At 37.1% G+C, this 23,255-nt stretch overlaps 1 protein-coding gene across 2 annotated transcripts; it reads right to left on the bottom strand.

Moving 5' to 3' along the window:
- Nucleotides 1-1,848: 1,848 nt before the first annotated feature.
- On the bottom strand, nucleotides 1,849-18,366 carry LOC136800675 (ubiquitin-associated protein 1-like). 2 transcript variants are annotated; one of them, XM_067057327.1, is made up of 8 exons: nucleotides 18,171-18,366; nucleotides 6,389-6,465; nucleotides 6,090-6,146; nucleotides 5,713-5,808; nucleotides 3,495-5,102; nucleotides 2,973-3,170; nucleotides 2,564-2,668; nucleotides 1,849-2,194 (listed from the first exon to the last, which is right to left on the bottom strand). In XM_067057327.1, the coding sequence occupies exons 1-8, from the start codon at nucleotides 18,235-18,237 to the stop codon at nucleotides 2,069-2,071; spliced, it is 2,334 nt and encodes a 777-aa protein (XP_066913428.1). In that variant the 5' UTR covers nucleotides 18,238-18,366; the 3' UTR covers nucleotides 1,849-2,068. The 2 variants fall into 2 exon arrangements, with proteins under 2 accessions (XP_066913428.1, XP_066913429.1); XM_067057328.1 differs by lacking the exon at nucleotides 18,171-18,366 and adding an exon at nucleotides 9,365-9,408 and having other exon boundaries at nucleotides 1,921-2,194.
- Between the last annotated feature and the right edge of the window lie 4,889 nt (nucleotides 18,367-23,255).

Here is a 23,255-nt window from a genome sequence, read left to right as displayed (position 1 = left end):
AGATTGATCGCATAGCCTGGATATCCAGGCTGTAAACTTTTTCACAGTCTAGTTTTTAATATTTTATGTTCTGGTTTACAGCCAAGTCTCCGTAGAGCGATTTGCATTCTCCAAATGAGATTGCGCTCACTTCGCTCAAGCCGTAAGGACCAATTCTGAAGCAAAAATACGATAGTCCTCTTGCTAGCGAAGATAGAGCTTTCTGTTACATGAAAACATGAATAAGAAGAAAACAGAGGCAAGTTCATTTTCTAAGAAAACATGGTCTGATGATGGTTGGTCATGATAATGCATGCAAACTAGTTCATGGACTCTGGTGTAATCTTTGGATGTTTTAAATGGTTTTAGATCTTGTAAGGCTGCTTTTATTAAGTTCTGTTTTGCTACCCTGAGTTGGCTAGGAAAGTTTTGGAAACATGGGTTTGCACTTTCATTCTCTAGGAGACCAAGCTCTATAATTTTAGAACTTTGTATGTTGAGGTAAATTTTGTTTTTTCTAAAATTTTGAGCTTGGATATCCAGGCTAGATTGATGAAAAAAGGACAAGAAAAACATCTTTTTGTTTATATTAGGCGAGACCAATTTGATTAGTTGTTTTACTGGCCCGACCGACCCTAAAACTCCAAAAATCGAAATAAAAATAAAATTGATTTTGGTAATACATTTTTATTTTCATTTCTTTGCAGACTGCCAAATTTTTCAAAATTTGGTAATTTTTCCAAGGTTTTGAGAATTGTATGTTTAATTTTTCATTTTATCCATGAATTCGATATTTTTATTCAATATTTGGCTAATATGAAATATGTGTCTGATATGAAACGGGAACAATTATGTAAGAAAAAAATCATAGAACTGATTGGGAGAGTCACCAGGTCTGACTAATAAAAAGAAAATTCTTTATCATTTAATAATTATGAAAAACAAAAATATTCTGTACAAAAAGATAAACAATTTACCTAAAGGGAAAAAATATTGAAATGGTTTCATTGCAGTAATGCTACATATTACATGACGTAAGTTTATAAACGCCCGGCTATAGTATCCCTCTAACCATGGACGTAATAGAAATTAGATGGACTGTTAACCTTAGATCTTCGACGAGCCAGGAGTTTTACTGCTGTATTTGAAAGAATCAGAAAATCAGCTTCTTCTACCCTTATCAAGGAATTTTTTTTAATTCCATTACCAAACGTTCTAGAATATTTCCGCCCGATTTCCAGATTATGGATAAATGCAATAAATGCATCCCCTAGCATAATAAATGAAAATTGAATACAAAAGATGATAATTACATAAATTCCTTATCAATGCCCCGGCGCGATACTCTTTATCCTCACAGGAGAGACCGATTAAATTTGGTTCCGTGCAAGAGAACACTTGTTTGGCAAAAACGACGGTAACAAGGAAGTAAAGTTTACTATTTACTTTAGTTTGGCGCTCTATTTAGCAAAATCTACACTACTTAGTACATATGAACCAGATAGCGCTCAGAAGTGGTCAGCTAGTAAGTGGGACAGGAATCATCTACTTGTGACAGTGATACATTAAGAAAAACCTAATATGCACATTAAAATAACAAACCAAAATTCACTTCATTTTTCATTTAAAGAAATGTAATCCCTCAAAAAAATTGAATCTTTCATAATTTATGCGCCTCAAGTATGTGACTTTAGTGATATCCTCAAATAAAATAGCTGGACTCGAAACAAGGGTCGGACATTGGACAATGTCATACTAAAATATTCATTGTCTGACCCAAAAATCATAATTTTCGAGCTAAAGCAACCGGCGTTTAAAATCATTATTTCAGGACCCAAACTTTAAAAAAGCAATAAAAGAGAGACTTTTGAAAACAAGCGATAATATATATGATTTTAGAGGTAAAATATCGAACAACAATAAATACTTCTTTTCATTTTTCGAATAAAAAAATTGGAAACTATAAGAAATGGAGCAATCTACCCGATAAAAAGGAAAAGCATTAAACCATAAAACTAGCCGAAAGCCACAATAATACCATAGTGCAAAATCATGGTGACAATGCTACCACAATGAAGAAGAGACAATGCTACCTCGTCAGATGGTCCAATGATTTGTGTTGATCACAATCGTTCATTTTCAACGCTTCGTGAATTTTGAGTGTTTGAAAACCGAGTTCTTTGAAAGTCGCCACCATCTCTAGATACGTTTTGACCTGATGGAAAAGGGACAAATGAATTGATTTGATAAAACTATAGGTAGCAAACCTCCCAAACTCATACATTGAACTTCTCCAACCTGGAGAGTCGGAACAAACTAATTTTTGGCAAGAAAAATATTGACACATTACAAAATCTTCTGAAAAATTGGAGGGTCTGAAAATGTATCAAGAATAAACATAATCAAAAATACTTTTCAGGAGGTGGCCGAATAGAGTGCATTCTCTACCACTGTCCAAGAGGTGAGGCAAATATTAGATATTTTCTACGATAATAAATAACGATTCAAAAGGCACCCCTTAGTCGGCAAATACTCATACTTACTACAATGGGCGTAAGTGCCTCTTTCGAGGACGTTTATATACCTTAGTTTTATCATTTTGATTATTAAGGAGAGCGATTTCCACGTCTTCTCCGTTGCATTTGGACTGATCTTTCACTTCTTCTACAAGAACCAAAAAATCCAAAACCTAAACGAAACACGAAATCGAGATAAGAAACTGAGAGCAACAATATGTAAAGGAAATTTGTATCTCAACCCTCATACCGCATGAAACATAGTCACCATATCATAAATCAGCCCCTCCTTGAAGCTTAAAAATACTGCAAGCAAATTAAATTTATATTTCTTAATAAAAAAGGGTTTACGAAACGAGCACCAGATCCACAAAGTTTGGTTTTACAAGGACACGTTTAATATCAGTGGCTGGTCTTTGGTTACAGTGTAGCAACCACAAAGTGATACGAGTTTACACGTGTGGATGTGTGCTTTACCTCTTTTTCGTCCATTCCCAATCGTTTGATAGTTCTTGAAACACAAGGACCATCAAAGCCCATTGAGCTCAATTGATCAGCAAAGTTTCGTTCACTTGTCGATAAAGATCCAGTCAAGTCAGGTAGTACGCCTTGTTTTGGTAAAGTCATTTGTGGAGGTTTAGGAATAACAGGCTGAGAGGAATTTACCTCGCCGTTCTAAAGACAATTGAAACGGATACATGAACAACAGTATTATAATAAGGTGCGTCAAAAATCAGAATTGGAATAAAAACGTGATAAAAATTACACTACAGTAAAGTTGACACTCTCTAATGTTCGATGTAGGCCGTTCAAATCTTCAAAAAGCTCGGGGATGTTCATATATCATTGTCATTTCTCTTTCTTTCCGTACGATTGGCTTTCCACGAATTTTGCATTGATTGTAGAAACCGGGAAAACTGGGTTGGGATTTGAAATCCATTGCATGCTTAAAATACAAAAATAATTCTAAAGATTGTAAATTGAAATACGGAAAATTACCTTGTAAGGAAGATTTTTTTGTAAATTATTGTTGGCTGGTATATGGGAATAATTTGTTGGTGAGTTGCTAATAGCATTCCCAAAGGTAGGAACGGCATAAACACGATTAACTGCGCCTACATTAGTTGATGGTGGATGTCCTGAATATGATGAAGGAATGGGGTTTCCAGTATTCGACGATAAGTTTACTATAGAGTCTGACGTAACAGTATTTGCATTTAAATTTGTTCCACTATTATGGAGTGGTATTCTGGAATGTACCATTAAAGGTCCTCCCGCGTTATAGTCTGTAGCATCTGGTGTCATTTGATGGTTTGTTTGAACGCTTCCCAAAGACACCTGATGTTGGTAGTTCATGTAGTCTTGTTGCGTATTTGCCGGTTGAGAAATTAAACTATTTGCCGACGAGGTTGGCATCGCAATCGCTTGATTGTAGGACGTTGGAAATAAGTTTTGTTGTACTGCACTGTCTGTTGATAAATTAGTGCTGTAGAAAGTATTAGAAGTAGTATCGTTTACAATAGAGTTTTCTTTTGGTACTTGACTATTGGGAGATGAGGTTTGTGGCATCCGTTGAAAGTTGAACTGTTTCATGATATTCTCTATTCGATCTGTGGCCACCGGTGCATTTTCCATTTCCATTGTATAAGGTGATGGAGATTCAAAAGTAGGACCTGGCTGATTCGCTTGATCGAGGTTCGGTAAAGACTTCGCTCGTTGTAAATTCGTCATCCCTTGATTTTCAAGGTTCGTATTTTCAATGTTTGCTCGTACTCCATCAACGTAGTGTAAACTTGGCGGTGGTGTTTTGGACGACATCTGACTCGGTGTATCATTTTGAGATGAATCAAGACTTTGAAAGTTCGCTTGAAAGGGATTATTGGATGCAAAAGGGTTCATATTTTGATTGAGAGTTGAAGGAGGTGATGAAAAGCCTGTCCAGTTTAACGTTCCTTTAGAAGTATGATGTGGAATGGAGGCGAAGTGGTCGACAGGGTAAGAGGGAGAAACAAAAGTGGAAGTCTCAATATCAGTAATGGCGATAATATTTTCCGTTGGTAGTTCGTTTACAGTAGTCACTGGCTGAGGTAAAGGTTGGTTAAATACTGAGCTAAGTTCAAACTCGGTGTGAGAAGTATGACCCTCGTCTGATTTGAAGGGTGATGTTTCGATGACAGGTTGAGTTTCCGGTTGCAAAACACTCCTTAATTCATCCAATTCATTCAAAGTGTCCCTCTCTACAGATTCAAAAGGATTATCGTTTTGTGCATCGAATTCTAACGGGTCAAACATGTTGAAATTATCATGTTTGACGTAAGAAAAAGATGCAGCGTTCTGTTGACTGGTATTGCTGGATACCACAAGAGGCGTCAAGATGGCAAATGGAGAAGCAGACGTGCTCTGAGAAACTTTTGTTTGAGCAGGTATATCGGCAACATAACTACTGCTTGGTTGTTCGACTGTAGTAACAGGCCGAGCTGTTTGGTTATCATTCTCTTGAGAAGGAAGATTTTCTTCCTTTGCTTTTTCCAGCTGTTGTAGTTGAAGAAGAAGACGTTCTTTTTCTTCTTTTTCTCGCTCCTGCCTTTCCTCTTCTTCTTGTTTCTTCTGAAAATCAAAACGAAAAAATTACTTCTAAGAGTAATGCTGACCAGAAACTTGCTACTAGTAACGAGTAGTCAAAATAGTATTCTATTAATATCGAAGCATTCACATGTAATCAACACCGCATACGTGCGACACTACAAGAAATAGGAACGCAAACTCATCATAAAAAAAATACCTATATTGTCTCAATACTATTACAAGTTTTAAATCAAACTTGAAACTCAGAAAGAGATTCTCGGCACAGAAGCTCTCAAATATAGACTGATCGAAATTCGAAACAGTGGAAAAAAATTGTCTCAACCCTGTAACGTCGTTTTAAATTTCGTCATTTTTTATCTAAATTATAGAGATTGACCTCTGTTTTTCTGACGTCGCCAGGTTGAGATAAATATGGCGGACAAGACTGTGACGTTGGGTTAAAAATATTTTGGTATGACTTCAAATCTCAATTTACATTATCTCTTAGAGAGCATCTGTACAAAGAAAATCACGGACTCTTCACAAATTTTTCTTACCCGTTCTGTGTTGATACTTCAGATATTACTCGAAAAGGAATCAAAGAATAGTGATTACCAATCGCAAATGGTGAGTATATTGTTTCTTTTCATACCTTGGCATCAAGTTCCTTTTGTTGCTGAATTCTTAACTGATTGGCGCGTTCATCTTCCGCTTGTAAAATGGCATTCTTTTCTTTCGTAAAATCATACTGAAACAAAATGACAAAATATTTTGATCATTTTGATTATCTTTTCAACGATCACAAAAAGCCGCTATCTAGTTCAAATTGTGTCAAAAATTATAACCGTTTTTGTCTCCACTACTGCAGATTATATTGAGACAAACATTATCCCCGACGAGCAGGTAATAACTCACACAGATTACTGAATCTTAGCTTCCAACTAACGACTAGGCATAGGTTCATTTTTATAAATCTGGGGGGAGTGGAGCTAAAACCATGATTATGTATTCAAAATGAAAGTCTCTCACCTGTAGCTGTAGAAGTTCAGTAGGGTCAATCTCTCTGAAGTGCTCAGGTAATGTTATCTATAAAGGATTAGTGTTGTAACATACTGAACTTGATCTTAAAATATCAAAAGGGTAAGAAATTCAATAAAGAAATAGGAGAGGAAAGGTTGCCAGATTGACCTCTCCATAATAGTAAAATAACGTATAGCTTTTATAATATCTCAGTCTTTCTTTTCGATGGTTGTGAAAACAATCTATTCTACTCAAGTACATAGCAGTTTAGATCTTAAAAGATTTGGAATTATTAAAATAAAGCGTACCTTTGGCGGTGCAAGATATTTATCACTGATCTTGACCATCACTCCATTGACCAAGCTGAAACTCCCAAATGTCTGGTCTAAAGAAAATAATAATCCATTATTAAAAGGACATCATATAAACATATCTACCATTTTGTTTACACAACAAACTATTTTTTGAGCAAAAGAACAACTTTCTTCTACTCCTGCCCAACGCAAAGATTGAGCAATTCTTTTGGTAATTATTTCTGCCAGCATACGAAGCACGCATCCTTTCTAATAAAGCATGACATCTTTAACTTTCTCTTAACTTGCCAGGCAGATGATATCCCAGGTAGAGATGGTGATATAAAGAAAAACAGGAGAATTTATCAGTAATTGGTTGTCTAGGTCTTTTGATTTCTTTTATAGAATGTATCAAAAGAAATTCCAAGGCTCGCCTGCTGAAATAAGACTTTTTAGTAGAACTCAAGTTTGCTGTACGCGCAAGTTCAGACTCATTATTTTTCTCGCTAGAGAATTTTGGAGGAAAGTATAAGGCAATCAGTTCACTTTACTTGCAGTCTCGGGAGTTAGGCGCACAAAGTAGAGGACACCACTGAAAATACTTATAGACCTACCTGATAATGAAAGTTAGATAGCAATGCGAGAAGAAAAATGAAAAAAATCTGTCAGAAAATATATGCATAACGCAATAAATTCATCATTGATTATTGTTGGGAAGGGTTGTAGGGAAAAAATAAATAGAAAGTTCTGGTCGCAAAATCAGTTTTATTGACAATTGAATCATGCTTGATGGTGAGCATTGTTATCAATAATGTTTTTGTGTGAAAAACATAGAAATACAAGGAAAAAATCAATGAAAATGTGCAAAAACGACGATTTCCGGCATTTTCAACCGGAAAATTTTTTTTCTCAAAAATCGAACTCGGCCATGTTTTGAGCATTGCAAATACGCATTTTTCTGCAAAAAATCAGAAAAACTAAGGATGAAAATTCGAGTAAATGTCAAAAAACCAGTTTTTCTGGCATATTTCCAGCATTTTCGGCCAGAAAAAATGTTTTTCGAAAATCGGGCTCTGCCACATTTTAGGTATTGTCATATTGCATCAGTGTGCAAAATTTCATAAAAAAATATAAAGTACAGCTCGAGAAATTAAAAAAATACTGTCTTTCCGACGAAAATAAGTTGTTCAGGCGATTTTTAAATAGTGCCGGGTTCAAAACAAAAATCAATTTTATTGACAACTGAAACAACTGACAACTTGATGGTGGGCATTGCTATTAATAATGTTTTTGAATGAAAAAACAACCAATTATAAGATTGCATTCAAAAATAGAACCCCAAAAAGTGAGGTTTTCAATCACAGCCACTTTTTAGCCCACAGCGTTGATATTCTTGTGGCTGCTGTGTAGTACAAAATTCTATAAAGTTTTCCAAAAATGTGGCTCCCTTTGAAGTTGAGTGATTCAGTCTTGAAATATAAGATGGCAAAGTGGGGGCAGGTTTTGTGGCTGTATGTCATGTGGCTCACTCAACGGGTTGGCTTATATGTGCTGTCCTGCTTTAAGACTTCAATATTTTTTAACCGTTTTTCTTGGAATTGGTAGTTTGAGGTCTGATAAAGATACTTATGGGTTTAATTTGTGGCTGCAGGGTTTTCAATGGGCTTAAAACAGCTTAAAATGTGGCTTCAATCACTAATTTATCAATTTACAAATTCCAGGTTGGGTTTTGTTTTCGAAATATGAATATGCAAAGCCTGATGCAAAACAAACACAATCTGACACAATACAGTGTTATTTTAAGAAAAAGTGTACATTTTGTGGCTGCAAATACCATTTTTTGTACATAAACCCTTCTGAGCTGTTACATATAAGTATTAGTTGGCATTTTTAGGGTTGGCTCATGTGTGCTGTCCGGCTTTAAGACTTCAATATTTTTTAACCATTTTTCTTGAATTTGGTAGTTTAATGTCTTATAAAGATACTTATGGGTTTAATTTGTGGCTGCAGGGTTTTCAATGGGCTTAAAATGTGGCTTCAATCAAAGCATATATGAAAAAATCGTCAACTTTGAGCCGCAATTCTAGCCCAGTGACCCAATGATTTTGGTTCCATTTTTGATATTTTGTGGATAAACCCTTTTGCTACGAGTTTCATCTGAAAAAAATGATTTTTACTCATTGAACAAATTTGTGGCTGCTGTTTTATCAACATAGTGTTTTTCTTGATTTGTGTCACAGTTTTGGCCCATTTTACAAAAAAACATTTTTCAACCTACTTATATCACCTTTAGAACCAATATTGTGAAGTTTCGTTTGAAAAGAGTTATTTTTAAAAAGGATATTCAAATTTCTTTTTTTTTGCTGTTTTTGAAAACCTCACGCAATTTTTGAATGCCATCATAAGGAAAAAGTCTAATGAAAATCCAGAAAAACAGTGATTTCCGGCATGTTTCTGGCATTTTTGGCCGGAAGAAATTTTTTCTAAAAAATCGGACTACAGTAGGTCATGTTTTGGGCATTGTTTATTCGCATCTTTGAGCAAAAAATCCGAAAAAACTAATGATAAAATCTCGAGAAAATGCCAAAAAAACTCGTTTTTCCGGCATATTTCCGGCATTTTTGGCCGGAAAAAAAAGTAATGAGCCAATCCCGAGAAAAGCTGGTAACAGACGAACGGACAAACGGAAAACATGGGTTAAATTAAAGGAACTCCACTGGGGTACCCAGATCTCGAGGTAGGTCCAAAAACTTTCATGTTAATGAAAGACCTTTTGCTAGTCAGAATGTCATGTTGAATAATTAAAAACTTAAGCACTGATACAATGACACATTAATGATGCATAAAGTGGGCACTGATATTTTTCTTATCATTGTTTTGGTGCTGGATTTTTTAATTATCCAACATGACAGTCTAGTACCGTAAATTCGTCTATTATCCACACCCCACCTTAAATCTCGATGCCATTTCTGCAAAAAAATCAAAACAAACCTTGAATTAATGAAATTGTTCTTATTATCCTTATCAAACAAGTTCATCCATCAAAATAAAAGTTCAGTAAACATTGCAAAATTCTTTCAAAAAGAAAAATCAGCCTGAGGAGTAATTTTACACGACACATAAATTCAAACTTTTAGGTTCTTTTTATCAATTTTGGTTCACAGTAAAAAGGTCTACTAAAAAATTCCTTGTGTGCAAAAATTGGTTTTGCTTTTGATATCTTCGTAGAAAATGGTTTCTAATTAGTTTTTAGTGATGTCCACATTTTTAAAGTTTTCTTTTCAAGAAAATGTGACTTCATCGGCATTCTGTGACGTGATGCAATTTACTGATTGATTGGTAACTTTGATATGTTTTTTATTTAATTATTTAGGGAGATTTACAGTCCAGGCACACAAGGGCCTCTAAACCAATTTATCATCTTCGATTACAAAGATCTTGATTCGTAGCACAATGGATGTTCCATATGCCTTGGTTAGTTCTTTCTTGAACGCTTTGATGCTAGTAGCATTAACGGTCTGTTTTCTTTGGTAGCTGGTTCCATGCTGTCACACATCGATAATAAAACGACTTGGTCTAGACACCTCTGAATCCATTGTCTGCTAGTTTGAAGTCTAAACTTTCCAACTGTGGTGCCCTTATCGTAGAAATGCAAGTGTTTGTAGATCTGAACCATGTCTCTGAAGTGTCTTCTGAATTTGAGAGAAGGCAAGTCAAGTTTTTCTAGGCGCTGCTTGTATGGCAGATTACTTAAACTTCTGACCATCCTAGTGGCACGTTGTTGAACGCCCTCAATTAAGCTGGTGTCCTTACGTAGTTTTGGTGACCATACAGATTGGGCATACTGTACTCAAGATGAGGCAAGACAAAGGTTGTGTTCAGAGTGAAAAAAAGTTTTAAGGCTTAGGTCTTTGAAACCTCTTCTGATGACTCCTAGAATGAAATTTGCTTTTTTCACTTGTTTTGATATATGTTCTTCAAAGGATAAGTCAGATTCTATCAGAACACCAATATCTTTTTCAACAAAAACATGTTCAAGTTGTTCACCTCTAAGTGAATAAGGGTGCGCGTGGACAATATTCCAATATTTACCGAGAGTGAGAACGTGGCACTTATCTGGGTGAAATCTTAATAGCCAGTCATTTGAACACTTTTCAAGTTTGTGAATGTCTTGTTGGATAGCCCATGAGTCCTCAATCGCGTTGACTTCTCTGAAAATCTTCACGTCATCAGCAAATAGGAGAATTGAAGACAGCACATTGTCAGGGAGACAGGTCGTTGATGTAGATAACAAAGAGAAGTGGTCCCAAAACACTTCCTTGGGGATGCCACTCAAGATGTTTCCAGGTATTCCATATCATTTAAGTTTTTTAAGTAGACGGCGATAGGGAACAGTATCAAAAGCTTTTACAAAATCGAAATACCTTATCGGGGAAAACTTTGTCGGGGAAAATTTTCGTCGGGGAAAAATATTCGTCACTTGCTGGTAGTTGGTAAACACACTAAGGCCGGGGAAAGTTTTCGTCGGGAAAAATATTTGTCACTTTGCCAAAATTTCGTCACTTTTCCCTGACGAAGTTTTCCCTGATAAGGTATAGTGTCAATGACACTTCCATTAGCTATACTTTCACAGTACTCGTCCAAATAATTTAGGAGTTGTGTGACGGTGCGGCGGCGACTAATGAAACCATATTGCTTGTTGGTTAGAAGCTTTTTGCCAGTTAGATGCTTCATAATGTGCTTTCTTATAAATGATTCCATTAACTTACAGACTACTGAAGTCAAAATAACAGGTCTATAATTTATCGCAAGGCTTTGGGCACCCTTGTTTTTATAAATTGGAGTCACATGTACCATCTTCCAATTTTTTGGTATTGTTCCCTCAGATAAGGTCATTGTTCATGATATGATGTATATATTTGTTTATATTTGATTTTTGTTTTGAAGACCAGCGTACAGCCATGTAGGGATTAAAGAAGGAGTGTCGATAATAGAAGAATCTACTAACTACTCCTGAAAATTTTAGACCAAAACAAAAAAGTACAAGGCTAGATACCGTCAACTGCTCTAACTTGGGACTATCTGACAAAACATGGGACAGCAATTCGATCACCATTTCACCAAACCTCCAACAGCCCTCGAAATTCAAGTAAAAGTAAGTCGGCACGTAAGTGCCACCAATCCGCCGAAGCCGGCAAATTGTGCCGACCTAAGCTGTTTTTAGTCGGCAATGCAAGCTGAGCTATATGTTAGTCGGAAAAAGTTAAAGCTACGGCAATGTTTGTTTTTTTATTTGAGGCGATAGGTATTATTGAGTGCATATGGTTCTATTATTTTGCTTTAAGGTCGGCTTTGCTGACCTAAAGATAATTATGGTCGCGCGAGAGAATCAATGAGATGTCGGCAATGACTGCCGACCATACGCACTCTTTGGTCGGCTTTTAGGTCGGCACTGCCGAATGCCGACCTGAAATTCGAGGGCTGCTCCAAAGTCATTTGATTTGTGAGTTAATGAACGGCGTATCACCGCCTGGTGTTGAGATTGAAAACAAAGATGTTGTGAAAGACCTAGGAATCCTGATGGACAGTAATTGCACATTTCAGAAGCAAATTACTACAAATCGAAAAGGCTAAAAACTTAACATAGCAATAAGCAAAAAGCCCGTCCCTGTTGATGGAGAGAGAGTGCTCCATCGTTATGAACATTTGATTGGCCGTGTTGTTAATGTTTCTGTGTTTTAATTAGTATTCCCTGTAGATTCTTTTAGTTTTCATGTGTCTCTTGAGTCCTCTTTTGTTTAGTGTCCCTTTTGTTTTAAGTGTCTTTTGTATCCCCAAATTGCGTTTTATATATCATTTGTAATTCCTCTAGGGAAATTAGGATATGTTTATTAGCTGTAAATTTTGTAGATAGGAATTAGTTCAACACTGAGAGACGTGAGTGAGTGTCTTGTGTGTGAGAGGTGCGTTTTACTAAAGTTTAATTTACTGTCGTTTTATTTCGGTTCTTTTTGGTTTTGTTACATTTTAAGTTGCTTTAAGTTCAAGAATTGGTGTTTGCATTTTATATTTTCTGTTCTCCATTTTCTGTTTGGTTTCCTTAGGTTAGGTTCCCTTTTGTCCATTAAGGCTGAGATATTTCGACCAGTCAAATTATTCAAAAACATCTTCGTTCTCTCCACTCACAAGTAAATTAAACTAGTATCTGTATTTCTTTTTCCATCTGCATTTCTGTCTCCTATTCATATGTTTGAGTAGTGCGTGTGTGAAAGTGTTGAACTCCTCTTGCGTGTGCTAGAGTGTTTTGAATTTTTTTTTTTGATTTTCTGATTTTGATTTTTTGTTTTTCTCATATGTTTGAGACTTTCTTTTGACTTTAGATTTTTTTGAATTTTGTTTCCAGATTTTTCGCTTGCCGTTTTTGAGATATTTTGCATTTTTTGTCGATAATTTTTGATTTTTATTTCTTTGAACTTCCTGTCACTTTTTTGAGCTGAGTTTTGAGTCCGTATACTAACGTGGTATCGTTGTTCGCACACTAGACGTAGTGTCGTTTGTTCCGTGCAATAGACGTGTTGCCGTGGGGTTTCCATTGGTTGGAAACCATTGTGAAGTCTTGTCTTTAGCACAAGCATTTTGTGGCCAAATTATTCTTCAGAGAGCGAGAATTGCTTTGTTCCTGTGTGAACACGCGTTGTAACTCAGTAAAGCGACTTTGGTTTGTTCGAGATTTTTGTTTCGTTTTTTTTTTTTTTTGACTTTTTAATTTTTATTCATTTTGCATTTTGGGATCGGTTTGATCTTCGCTTGAAAAGAAATTTGAAGTTTGATCATTTTTTGCATTTTTTGGTCCGTCACCAACTAGAATTTTGATTGTTCATTGTTTAGTCTCCCCATAGGGAGAGTGTTTTGAAATTGTTTTGTCTCTTCTGAGATTTGTTTTATTGGTTTTTATTATAGCTATTTCTCCTTTTTCTCATCCTGAGAAGAGTTTTATGTTAATTATCTTTTAGTTCGCACGGTTTTGAGTGTTGATTGCCATATAGTTGTCATAACATAACTTTTATTAAGAATTTTGGATGTTAATCACTTAAGTGTGAAAATCCACCTAGATTTTATATTGAACATCATATATAATAACAATAATACAATTTTGGTTTCTGGATGTTAATCACTTAAGTGTTGAAAATCCAGCTAGGTTAGGTTTTCGCCTGAAATTTTGTCATCGTTTATAAGAACATTATACCATCCTTGTTCCACAAATTTTTATCTGTCATGTCTGCCCATGGAAAATTTCATGCTGAAATATTTGGCAAGATTAAATCACTTGAAAGGTTGTTATGTCATGTGTCATCTGAGTTGAAAGCTTTGAAAAATATTTATGTTATATAATTCTGCTTATAACCATAGTACCAATTTTCCATCTTGTTTTACTGCATCTAAGCCAAAGCATGTTAGAAAATCTGTTTTTGTAAAGCCTAGTTCTGGAAAATCTGACATTGGTTCGAGACCTTCTGTTTTTGACTTGGAAAAATCTTCATTTTATAAGAACAAAACCTTTAGGCAAAAGTACAATTTTATCATGAGGGAAAGGTTATGTTTTGGTTGTCTTCAGAAAGGTCATGTGTCTGTTGATTGTAAGAGCTCAAAAGTTTGTGATATATGTAATTTGAGTCATCCTACATCACTTCATGAGTTTAGTGTGAAAAGATCATTAATTGTTGAGAAGTCAATCTTTGTTGAACGTGATTCTGAAAAGGAGTCTGAAAGTTCGATCGATTTTGTTGAAAATGAATCTGTTTGTATTACGCCTGATTCTGATCGCCAGTCGCACGTTCAAAAAGATTGTATGAAATCTGAAACGCCATTTGTTAATGTTTCGAAAGTAAGTGAAGTATCGTCCTATTCAAAGAAGAGAAGCTGGTCGTCCCAAACCTGGCAACATCGCATTGACGATCCATCCGATATTAATACAGATCCAGACCCTGATGTCCCACCCTGGCAAATTGATCCGCCCTGACGAAGTGACGTAACACCCAATGTTCGAAAGTTTGTGATCAAATCGAGAAAGATCAACCAAGTATGGTAAAAGATTCCCCACCGAAGAGCCAACGAAATTATAGATCAAGATTTGGAAAATCTTGAGGGGAGCCATATGTTGATGGAGAGAGAGTGCTCCATCGTTATGAACATTTGATTGGCCGTGTTGTTAATGTTTCTGTGTTTTAATTAGTATTCCCTGTAGATTCTTTTAGTTTTCATGTGTCTCTTGAGTCCTCTTTTGTTTAGTGTCCCTTTTGTTTTAAGTGTCTTTTGTATCCCCAAATTGCGTTTTATACGTTTTATATATCATTTGTAATTCCTCTAGGGAAATTAGGATATGTTTATTAGCTGTAAATTTTGTAGATAGGAATTAGTTCAACACTGAGAGACGTGAGTGAGTGTCTTGTGTGTGAGAGGTGCGTTTTACTAAAGTTTAATTTACTGTCGTTTTATTTCGGTTCTTTTTGGTTTTGTTACATTTTAAGTTGCTTTAAGTTCAAGAATTGGTGTTTGCATTTTATATTTTCTGTTCTCCATTTTCTGTTTGGTTTCCTTAGGTTAGGTTCCCTTTTGTCCATTAAGGCTGAGATATTTCGACCAGTCAAATTATTCAAAAACATCTTCGTTCTCTCCACTCACAGTCCCAGCTGTTGAAAAAACTACTTAAACAGGGATTTTTTCAAGCACTTTGAGCTACTACCGTTTTTGTATAATTAGATTGAGTTTAAGATGCGTAAAAATTGATTGATTTAGAGCAGGGGGTCTGGGGGGCGCTCTAAGCCCGCCAGCGGGGGTTCTAGGGGGTGGAGCCCCCTTAGAAAATTTTTACTCCAAATTTGGCCCTGGATTGCTTTAAACAAGAACAGAAAGTGAAAACATTAACGCCGCTTAAGTAAAAATAGAAAGATTTTGGCCCATTTTACACCCAGGGTTCGAATTATAAATTTTAAGCGATAGAAACGAGCGAATAAAGTAACCGAGTTGATAAAGTAATAGATAAACGAGTGAATTTTAAAGTAGCGAAGGAGCTTTGCAATTTTTCCTAGAGAAGCGAGGTAAAAAAGGAGCGCCGCAGGCGAAATCTTTACATTGTTTGCGAAACATTTTTAGTATTTTACGATGTTATTTGGAAGAAAATGCAAAAGTATCTTCTGTTCATTTCTCTAGAAAAGCGAAGTAAGAGGTTATAGACAAAGCAAAGTATATTGAAGTTTTGAAGTAACAAGTAGATAAAGCAATAGATAAACGAATGAAGAAAGTTGCGGTAGCGAGTATACAGAGCAATAGATAAACGAGCGAATATATTAGCGAAGTAGCGAGTATAAAAAGCAATAGATAAACGAATGAATAAAGTAGCGAAGTGGCGAGATGATAAAGCGATAGATAAACGAGCGAATAAAGTAACCGAGATGATAAAGTAAATAGATAGACGAATGAATAAAGTAGAGAAGTAGCGAGTTGATAAAGCAATAGATAAACGAATGAATAAAGTAGCAAAGTGGCAAGTAGATAAAGCAATAGATAAACGAATGAAAGAAGTAGCAAAATAGGTGTTTTCTTATGAGTTAGGAAATCTTTTTGGGTAGCTAAATCTAAAATTCAAGCTATAATTCATCCTCGCATAAAAAACACCCTACTGTTTTTCACGCCGAAGCTATAATTCAATCAGGCTGTAGCGTCAAACTGAACGAGACTATCTCTCTCTCTAATTTTTTCTACCTTGAAAAGATCAATAATTATCTCACCCTCAAGAATTTATTTTTGGTAAACACCGGATACATAGATAAAAGGGTCTAGTGAAAAACAAAAAAGTTTGTGAAACATAGCAATGAATGAATTCTCTGATGAAAACAATGAAACACATCGAATTTATGACGTGACCGCGTACCAAGAAACATTACGAGAGAACACATTTTTTTCCATTCTCTTGTCTTTACTCTATACTGATTAAAAACAAATAATTGGCGTTTCTGAGAAAACTGCTTTGAAACTTTTTTCTTGTAAATTTTTTTTTTTATATTTCTGATTGAGTTTCATAACTCAATCTTGGATTGAGTATTTTTGCCGGTATACGGTAGTAAAAAAGTGCTTAGAAAAATCCCTGACTTAAAGCACTATAGCTCTCACCCAACAAAATTGTGAATTTTAAGAATTAGATATTCAGAATCTATGAAAAATTTTGCTTTCAATGATATATAACATCATGGGGTTTTGTGAATGTGCTGGAAAGATATTGGTTCTTGAAAGGTCAATAAATGGCCCATTTTGGCTTAAAATTTGATGAAACAATGAAAATCACAAATATGAATAATATATTATTCTCATCGTATTTCAGCATATTGCCATCAAAACAATTATTAAATATTTCCCAAGGCATGTATTTTCGAAGATCAAAAATCAAAATTTTGCCGACCTAAGCTTGTTTTTAGGTCGGCAATGCCAATCTGAGCTATATTTTAGGTCGGCAAAATGTTTAAAGGCTACGGCAATGTTTGTTTTTTTTATTTGAGTGCGATATGGTTATTATTTGAGTGCGATATGGTTCTTATTATTTTGCTGTTAAGGTCGGCTTTGCTGACCTAAAAGATAACTTATGGTCGGCTGCCGAGAGAATCAATGAATATGGTCGGCAATGAACTGCCGACCATACGCACTCTTTGGTCGGCTTTTAGGTCGGCACTGCCGAATGCCGACCTGAAATTCGAGGGCTGCTCCAAAGTCATTTGATTTGTGAGTTAATGAACGGCGTATCACCGTCTGGTGTTGAGATTGAAAACAAAGATGTTGTGAAAGACCTAGGAATCCTGATGGACAGTAATTGCACATTTCAGAAGCAAATTACTACAAATCGAAAAGGCTAAAAACTTTTAACATCTTGGATCCTGAGAACTTTTTCTTCACGATCTTTAAATTGTATGATCGTACTATTCATTGGTGATACCAATATTAGAATATTGCTCCGTTCTGTGGAGCCCAAATGCAGTTGGTCTCATTCAGAGACTTGAAGATATTCAAAAGTCCTTCTTACAAAAGATAAATGGCACCCCAAACAATTATTGGGAGTGTCTAAAACAGACAAAAATTTACTCACTTCAAAGGCGAAGAGAACGCTACAGAATAATGTATGTCTGGAAGGTGATGGAAAAAATTGTACCTACTGTAAATGGTATCAAAACCACTGAAAACCCCCCCGGCTGGGCCGGATGTGTACACTGTCAATTCCAAAGAACCAAACATCAAAATTTAGAGACAGCACACTTGCAGTGCAAGGTGCAAAACTTTTTAATGCTATGCCAAAGAGCATCAGAAACCTCAAAAACATTTCTATCGATAAATTCAAAAGAGCCCTGGACACACACCTTAAATCTATCCCAGATGAACCCCGGAATCAGATCCATGGATATACTGGGTGCAGGAGAGCTAATTCTAATTCAGACCAAATTAGTGGTAAAACGATGGACCGTTCGACGCCACTCGCACCGCAAGTTACACACTTGTTATTTGTAAATCCCATCAGATGATAAGCGGTTTATAGGTGGTTAGGCGGCTAGGCGGCAGGCGTGCGTTATAATTCTCCAATCAGCGTCTGGTTATTTTGAATGAAAACAAAAAGTTAAAAAGAGCCCACTATTAGTGAAAGTTATTGTGACATGTTATGACAGAAAGTATGATTGATAAACTTGGTGGAGTTATGAAAGCAAATTTGTTGTTAGTCTATATAAATATAAAAAATGTAAAAAAAATTCTCTCTTACAGCTATCACTTTTGCTTGCCATTTCCTTTCCAGTTTGAAGCTCTGTTCGGTGGAATTCAAGTACCATTAACAACACTCATATTTCATAGTTCGAAAAGTGCAAACTCTGCACTATATTAAAAAAGACTCAGAAGATTATTCAGCAGAAAAACCTGTGACTATCGTTTTGTTCAAAAAATTCCCAGTTGTTCACCGCGGCTTGTGCTACCATTATGAAAAAAATATAATACTGTGCGCCTCTGTGCGCCCTTGCAGCTGGATCGCCAAGGCCGAAACTAGCCGTATTATATGAGGGGGGTTTCGGCTCATAATTCGGTTGAAAACAAGAAGTCGTGGTTGGGGGCGCCGTCTTTCGAAGGATGTCGTGGTTGGGGGCGCCGACTCTCGAGAGTCGTCGTGGGTGGGAGCGGCGTCCTTCGAAGGTCGTCGTGGGACAGGTGGTCGTAGCACAGGACGTCGTGGGAGCCTCTCTTTCAATTTTTTCTGGTCTTCAATTTCTCAATATTTTCTAGCTGGTCCTTAAAATATCACTTAATATACCCACGCCGCCATTCGAGAGCCACCGAACAGTGTGGCGACCTTCGAGAGTCGTGGTTGGGGACGGCGAACAGTCCAGCGACCTTCGAGAGTCGTGGTTGGGGACGGCGAACAGTGCGGCGACCTTCGAGAGTCGTGGTTGGGGACGGCGAACAGTGCGGCGACCTTCGAGGGTCGTGGTTGAGGACGGCGAACAGTGCGGCGACCTTCGAGGGTCGTGGTTGGGGACGGCGAACTGTGCGGCGACCTTCGAGGGTCGTGGTTGGGGACGGCGAACAGTGCGGCGACCTTCGAGGGTCGTGGTTGGGAGTGGCGACCTTCGAGAGTTGTTGTTAAAACCAATTAAGTATAAGCCAAAAGGGCTAGAATTGAATTTTTAGCCTTTCTCAGGCAAGAAAAGTGAAGCAAGCCTTATAATTTACGCGGTGTTTATTATCACTAAGGCGATCAGTGAATCACACGTCATTAGAGTTGATGGACCACCCACCCATCCAAATTGTGAAGAGATTGAAATTCTAGCCTTCGGGCTTATACCTCAATTGGTTAAACATACCTTACAGGAAGAAATTTTTTTGTCCAATATTGGTAAACTTATTTTGCAGTGATTGAACTGACTCATCGTAGTCTACACTATAGGAAGCTGTAGGTTTTTTTCAGGTTTTCCTAATTCTTTATCAAACACGAGAAATTTTAGCCAGATTGGCCAGGATGCTTTCTTTGTCAAGGTTCATTTTTAACACACTATATCTATCTGTCTGTCTATGTAAAAAAAGAAAGGAAAAAAACAAGCATATAAGTTTTACTGTTGATTTCATTTTTTTTCATTTTCATTTTCTAAAGATTTAGACTTTAGCCTCCAACCCAATAACGCACTGTTCGCCGTCCCCAACCACGACTCTCGAAGGTCGCCGGACTGTTCACCGCCCCCAACCACGACTCTCGAAGGTCGCCGCACTGTTCGCCGCCCCCAACCACGACCCTCGAAGGTCGCCGCACTGTTCGCCGTCCCCAACCACGACTCTCGAAGGTCGCCGCACTGTTCGGTGGCTCTCGAATGGCGGCGTGGGTATATTAAGTGATATTTTAAGGACCAGCTAGAAAATATTGAGAAATAGAAGACCAGAAAAAATTGAAAGAGAGGCTCCCACGACGTCCTGTGCCACGACCACCTGTCCCACGACGACCTTCGAAGGACGCCGCTCCCACCCACGACGACTCTCGAGAGTCGGCGCCCCCAACCACGACATCCTTCGAAAGACGGCGCCCCCAACCACGACTTCTTGTTTTCAACCGAATTATGAGCCGAAACCCCCCTCATAATTGTATAAGGGTTGCGAAGCGATCCAGACTCCACCCCAATTCGCAAGTTGCTAGCAAAATAAGAGACACTCTAAAAATCCCTCTAATAAAGCCGCTATAGAGACAGGGTCGTAAGAGCCTTAATGCCCCAAACACACCACATAATCCACGGCGGCACAACACCCGCCGCCCGCCCGCCGCGCATCGCTCTTTTTTTTTCCTTCTAGTTATTCTAGTGTAAATGGTGTCTTAATAAAATCGAACGATATTAGTCGAACGATCGAACATTTTTTATTCGAATCACGAATCGTCTGTCGAAATCATCAAAACATAAAAATAAAACAAAAATGTACAAAGATGGCTTGTTGGGCAGTTTTTAGTAATTTCTTGACAAATTCGACAAATTTGATTACTTCCGTACTTCTTTATCATAGAAAGAATATCCACTTGGTTTTGCAAGGTAAGTTTCGTTCACTAAAAGAGCACTCCTCCCGCCCGCCCGCGCGACTTGCAAAAACCTCTCATTAATTGACCTTATTTGATACTTGATACTTTTGCTGTTAAAATTCAAGGGATGATGAAGATCCTTTCTGTCAACGTTCAAACTAATTTTTTTCCATTTAACAGCAAAATAAACATTTAAAACCGAAGAACCACTGCTTAGATTGCTTAGATGCGTGCCGCCCGCGCGGCTCAGATTCTAAGTCCGTGTTTCGGCTTCCGGTAATTTTGTTGCTGTTCACTGATAGGGTACACCATTTTAAAACGGCATTTTTCGCAGTCCTAGCTACCAAACCGAGAAAGTTTTCGTGGCTTCAGGCCAAACCATTCAAGTTCATTTTGATAAAATCATCGGTTTGAAGATGTGATTTATATAGCAAATTTTTTAGCAAATTTTCGCTTGGGATAGAAGTTAAAGGTACGTGCACAATATAGCAAAACTGCTTCGCTCATAAATTCGCTTCGCAAAAATTCGTGGGTTCACAAAAGAAATTCGTGGGTCCATGAAAAAAATTCGTGGGTCCATGAAAAAAATTCGTGGGTCCAAAGAAAAAATTCGTGGGTTCACAAAAAAAATTCGTGGGTCCAGAAAAAAAATTCGTGGGTCAAGAAAAAAAATTCGTGGGTTCACAAAAAAAATTCGTGGGTCCATGAAAAAAATTCGTGGGTCCAAAAAAAAAATTCGTGGGTCCATGAAAAAAATTCGTGGGTCCAAAAAAAAAATTCGTGGGTCCAAAAAAAAATTCGTGGGTTCACAAAAAAAATTCGTGGGTCCATGAAAAAAATTCGTGGGTTCACAAAAAAATTCAACGAAATGAGAAACGCCGTAATAATGTGACATAATTTGTGGTTAAAAATAAAGAGACATAAAATCCAAAATTTGCCTTGTCCGGTGGGTGGGTAAACTTGCTCTGTTTGGGGTAATTTTGCTCTGTTTTAGGGTAGTTTTGATTGTCCATGGAGTCAACTGATGCTTGTCAGAGGGTTAGACCTGCTGTACGGGGGGTTAGACCTGCTGTCTGTGGGTCAAAAGTCACAGGGTAAATTTCAAAAAAATATTATATCCTCCAACCCCCCCTACAATATTCTGCAATATTCAAATTTTTTCTGGAAAAGCCCAATAATTTTGATGGTGGTGCGCCATCATTCATATCAGAAAGCGAAGATAGTATACAACAGATTTTTCTGACTACTGTAGCTATTTTCTCAATTTTAGAAAATTCTTTTGGTTATAGAAAGAAGTTGATATAAACTTTGCGCAAGTGAAAGAAGTAAGTCTTATCACAAGTGACTTGTTATCAAAGCACAAAATGAAGTTTCTGGCATCAAAGAATGGAAAGTTCTTTTTTTTTTCTTCATTTTCAAAAAATTTTAAAATTATTTTTCTCAAGTATATTGCAGTTCTCTGGTTTATTCTGAACCCAATTAAAAGATCTGTTTTACGCTTATAAAAAGGAATTTTTTAGTCGCATGTTTTAGGAATCTTTTTCTTTTTAATGTATTGAGATTTTTCATAAGAAAAGGGTATCTACGACCTTTGTGTACAATAAATATGTGTATATTTTGTCTAACGCTTCATTCAAAATCCATAATGCTGCAGGTGTCACGTTTCACGCGTCTTCGTCGTTGATGTTCAAATATTATGCGAAATTTTCGACTTTAAGTCGTCTTGTTTTCATTGATTCAAAGAAATATGCCCCCCGAGCGTTCGTACCGTGAGTATCAACCTCGAATGAATATTTTTTCTGAAGAAAAATTCAAAAGCATCCAGCGAGGACCTTTTTTTTAAAATCTGTTCCCCAGACATAGCCTTCCTGGAAAATTTGATATGTTGGCCAAAAGTTTCAACTAGCCGTATTGTAGGGTTGCGAAGCGATCGTGACTGCACTCCACCTAAATTCGCAAGTTGCTAGCAAAATAAGAGACACTCTAAAAATCCCTCTAATAAAGCCGCTATAGAGACAGGGTTGTAAGAGCCTTAATGCTTATCTGATATTCCGATGGTGTATTGGCGGCCGCCCACGCTAAAGCTCTGAAGGAGCGGGCCAATTTACCATCAGAGACCTATAGTAGTCATCGTTTGATGTCCGCATCACAGTCGTGTCTAGCTGTCCTTACACTTTTTGCTTGACTATCGGTTGCACCCGACTGAATTTAGCATGAAAATCTCTGCTGCCTGAGAAACCTTACAGAAAAAAAGAAAATGGTAACCCAAAGGTTCCAGATGTTAAAATTTTCCCGGCCTTCAGAGCTTTAGCGTGTCGGAAGAAAATTTCTACATCGAGTACCAGATAACCTTAATGCCAAACACACCACATAATCCACGGCGGCACAACACCCGCCTGTTTTCCCCAAGAAAGTTCAATCTTTTTCCAATGCAATACCCGGGGGGGGGGGGCACTCAAGTAAATGACCTACCAGACGTTCGGCCCTCAAGGGTAGGTTTTTCATAGTTTAGTTCAGCTAGTGCACTGTAAAGGTAGGAAATTACAAAACTGCACTGAACTACACTGTAAGGGTAGGAAATTGTGATAAAAGGTAAAAGGCCAATTTTTTGGTAAAATTGGCATAAAATTGGTCAATTTTTGGAGGAAAAATTCTACATTTTCTTGAAAAATTGCAAAAATGTTCGCCCTTACGGGCGAGAAATTTTGAAAAAGTGCACTGTAAGGGTATGATTTTTCATGGAAATTCACTGCAATGTAAGGTTCCGATTTTAGAAGCCAAATTTTGGGCCGAACGTATGGT

Source organism: Clytia hemisphaerica, unplaced genomic scaffold (assembly GCF_902728285.1).
Source record: "Clytia hemisphaerica strain Z4C2 unplaced genomic scaffold, Clytia hemisphaerica genome assembly, whole genome shotgun sequence".
Taxonomy (NCBI): domain Eukaryota; kingdom Metazoa; phylum Cnidaria; class Hydrozoa; order Leptothecata; family Clytiidae; genus Clytia; species Clytia hemisphaerica.
Note: the sequence above shows the minus strand (reverse complement) of the source record. Positions and strands in the feature narration are given on the sequence as shown.

Excerpts from the sequence above, each read along its gene's own strand:
- LOC136800675 (XM_067057327.1), bottom strand. The coding sequence starts at position 18,237 with ATGGTACTTGAATTCCACCGAACAGAGCTTCAAACTGGAAAGGAAATG. Across the intron at positions 5,809-6,089 it reads CTGAACTTCTACAGCTACAG|TATGATTTTACGAAAGAAAA; the intron begins GTGAGAGACTTT and ends ATTTTGTTTCAG. Across the intron at positions 2,669-2,972 it reads TGGGAATGGACGAAAAAGAG|GTTTTGGATTTTTTGGTTCT; the intron begins GTAAAGCACACA and ends TGTTTCGTTTAG.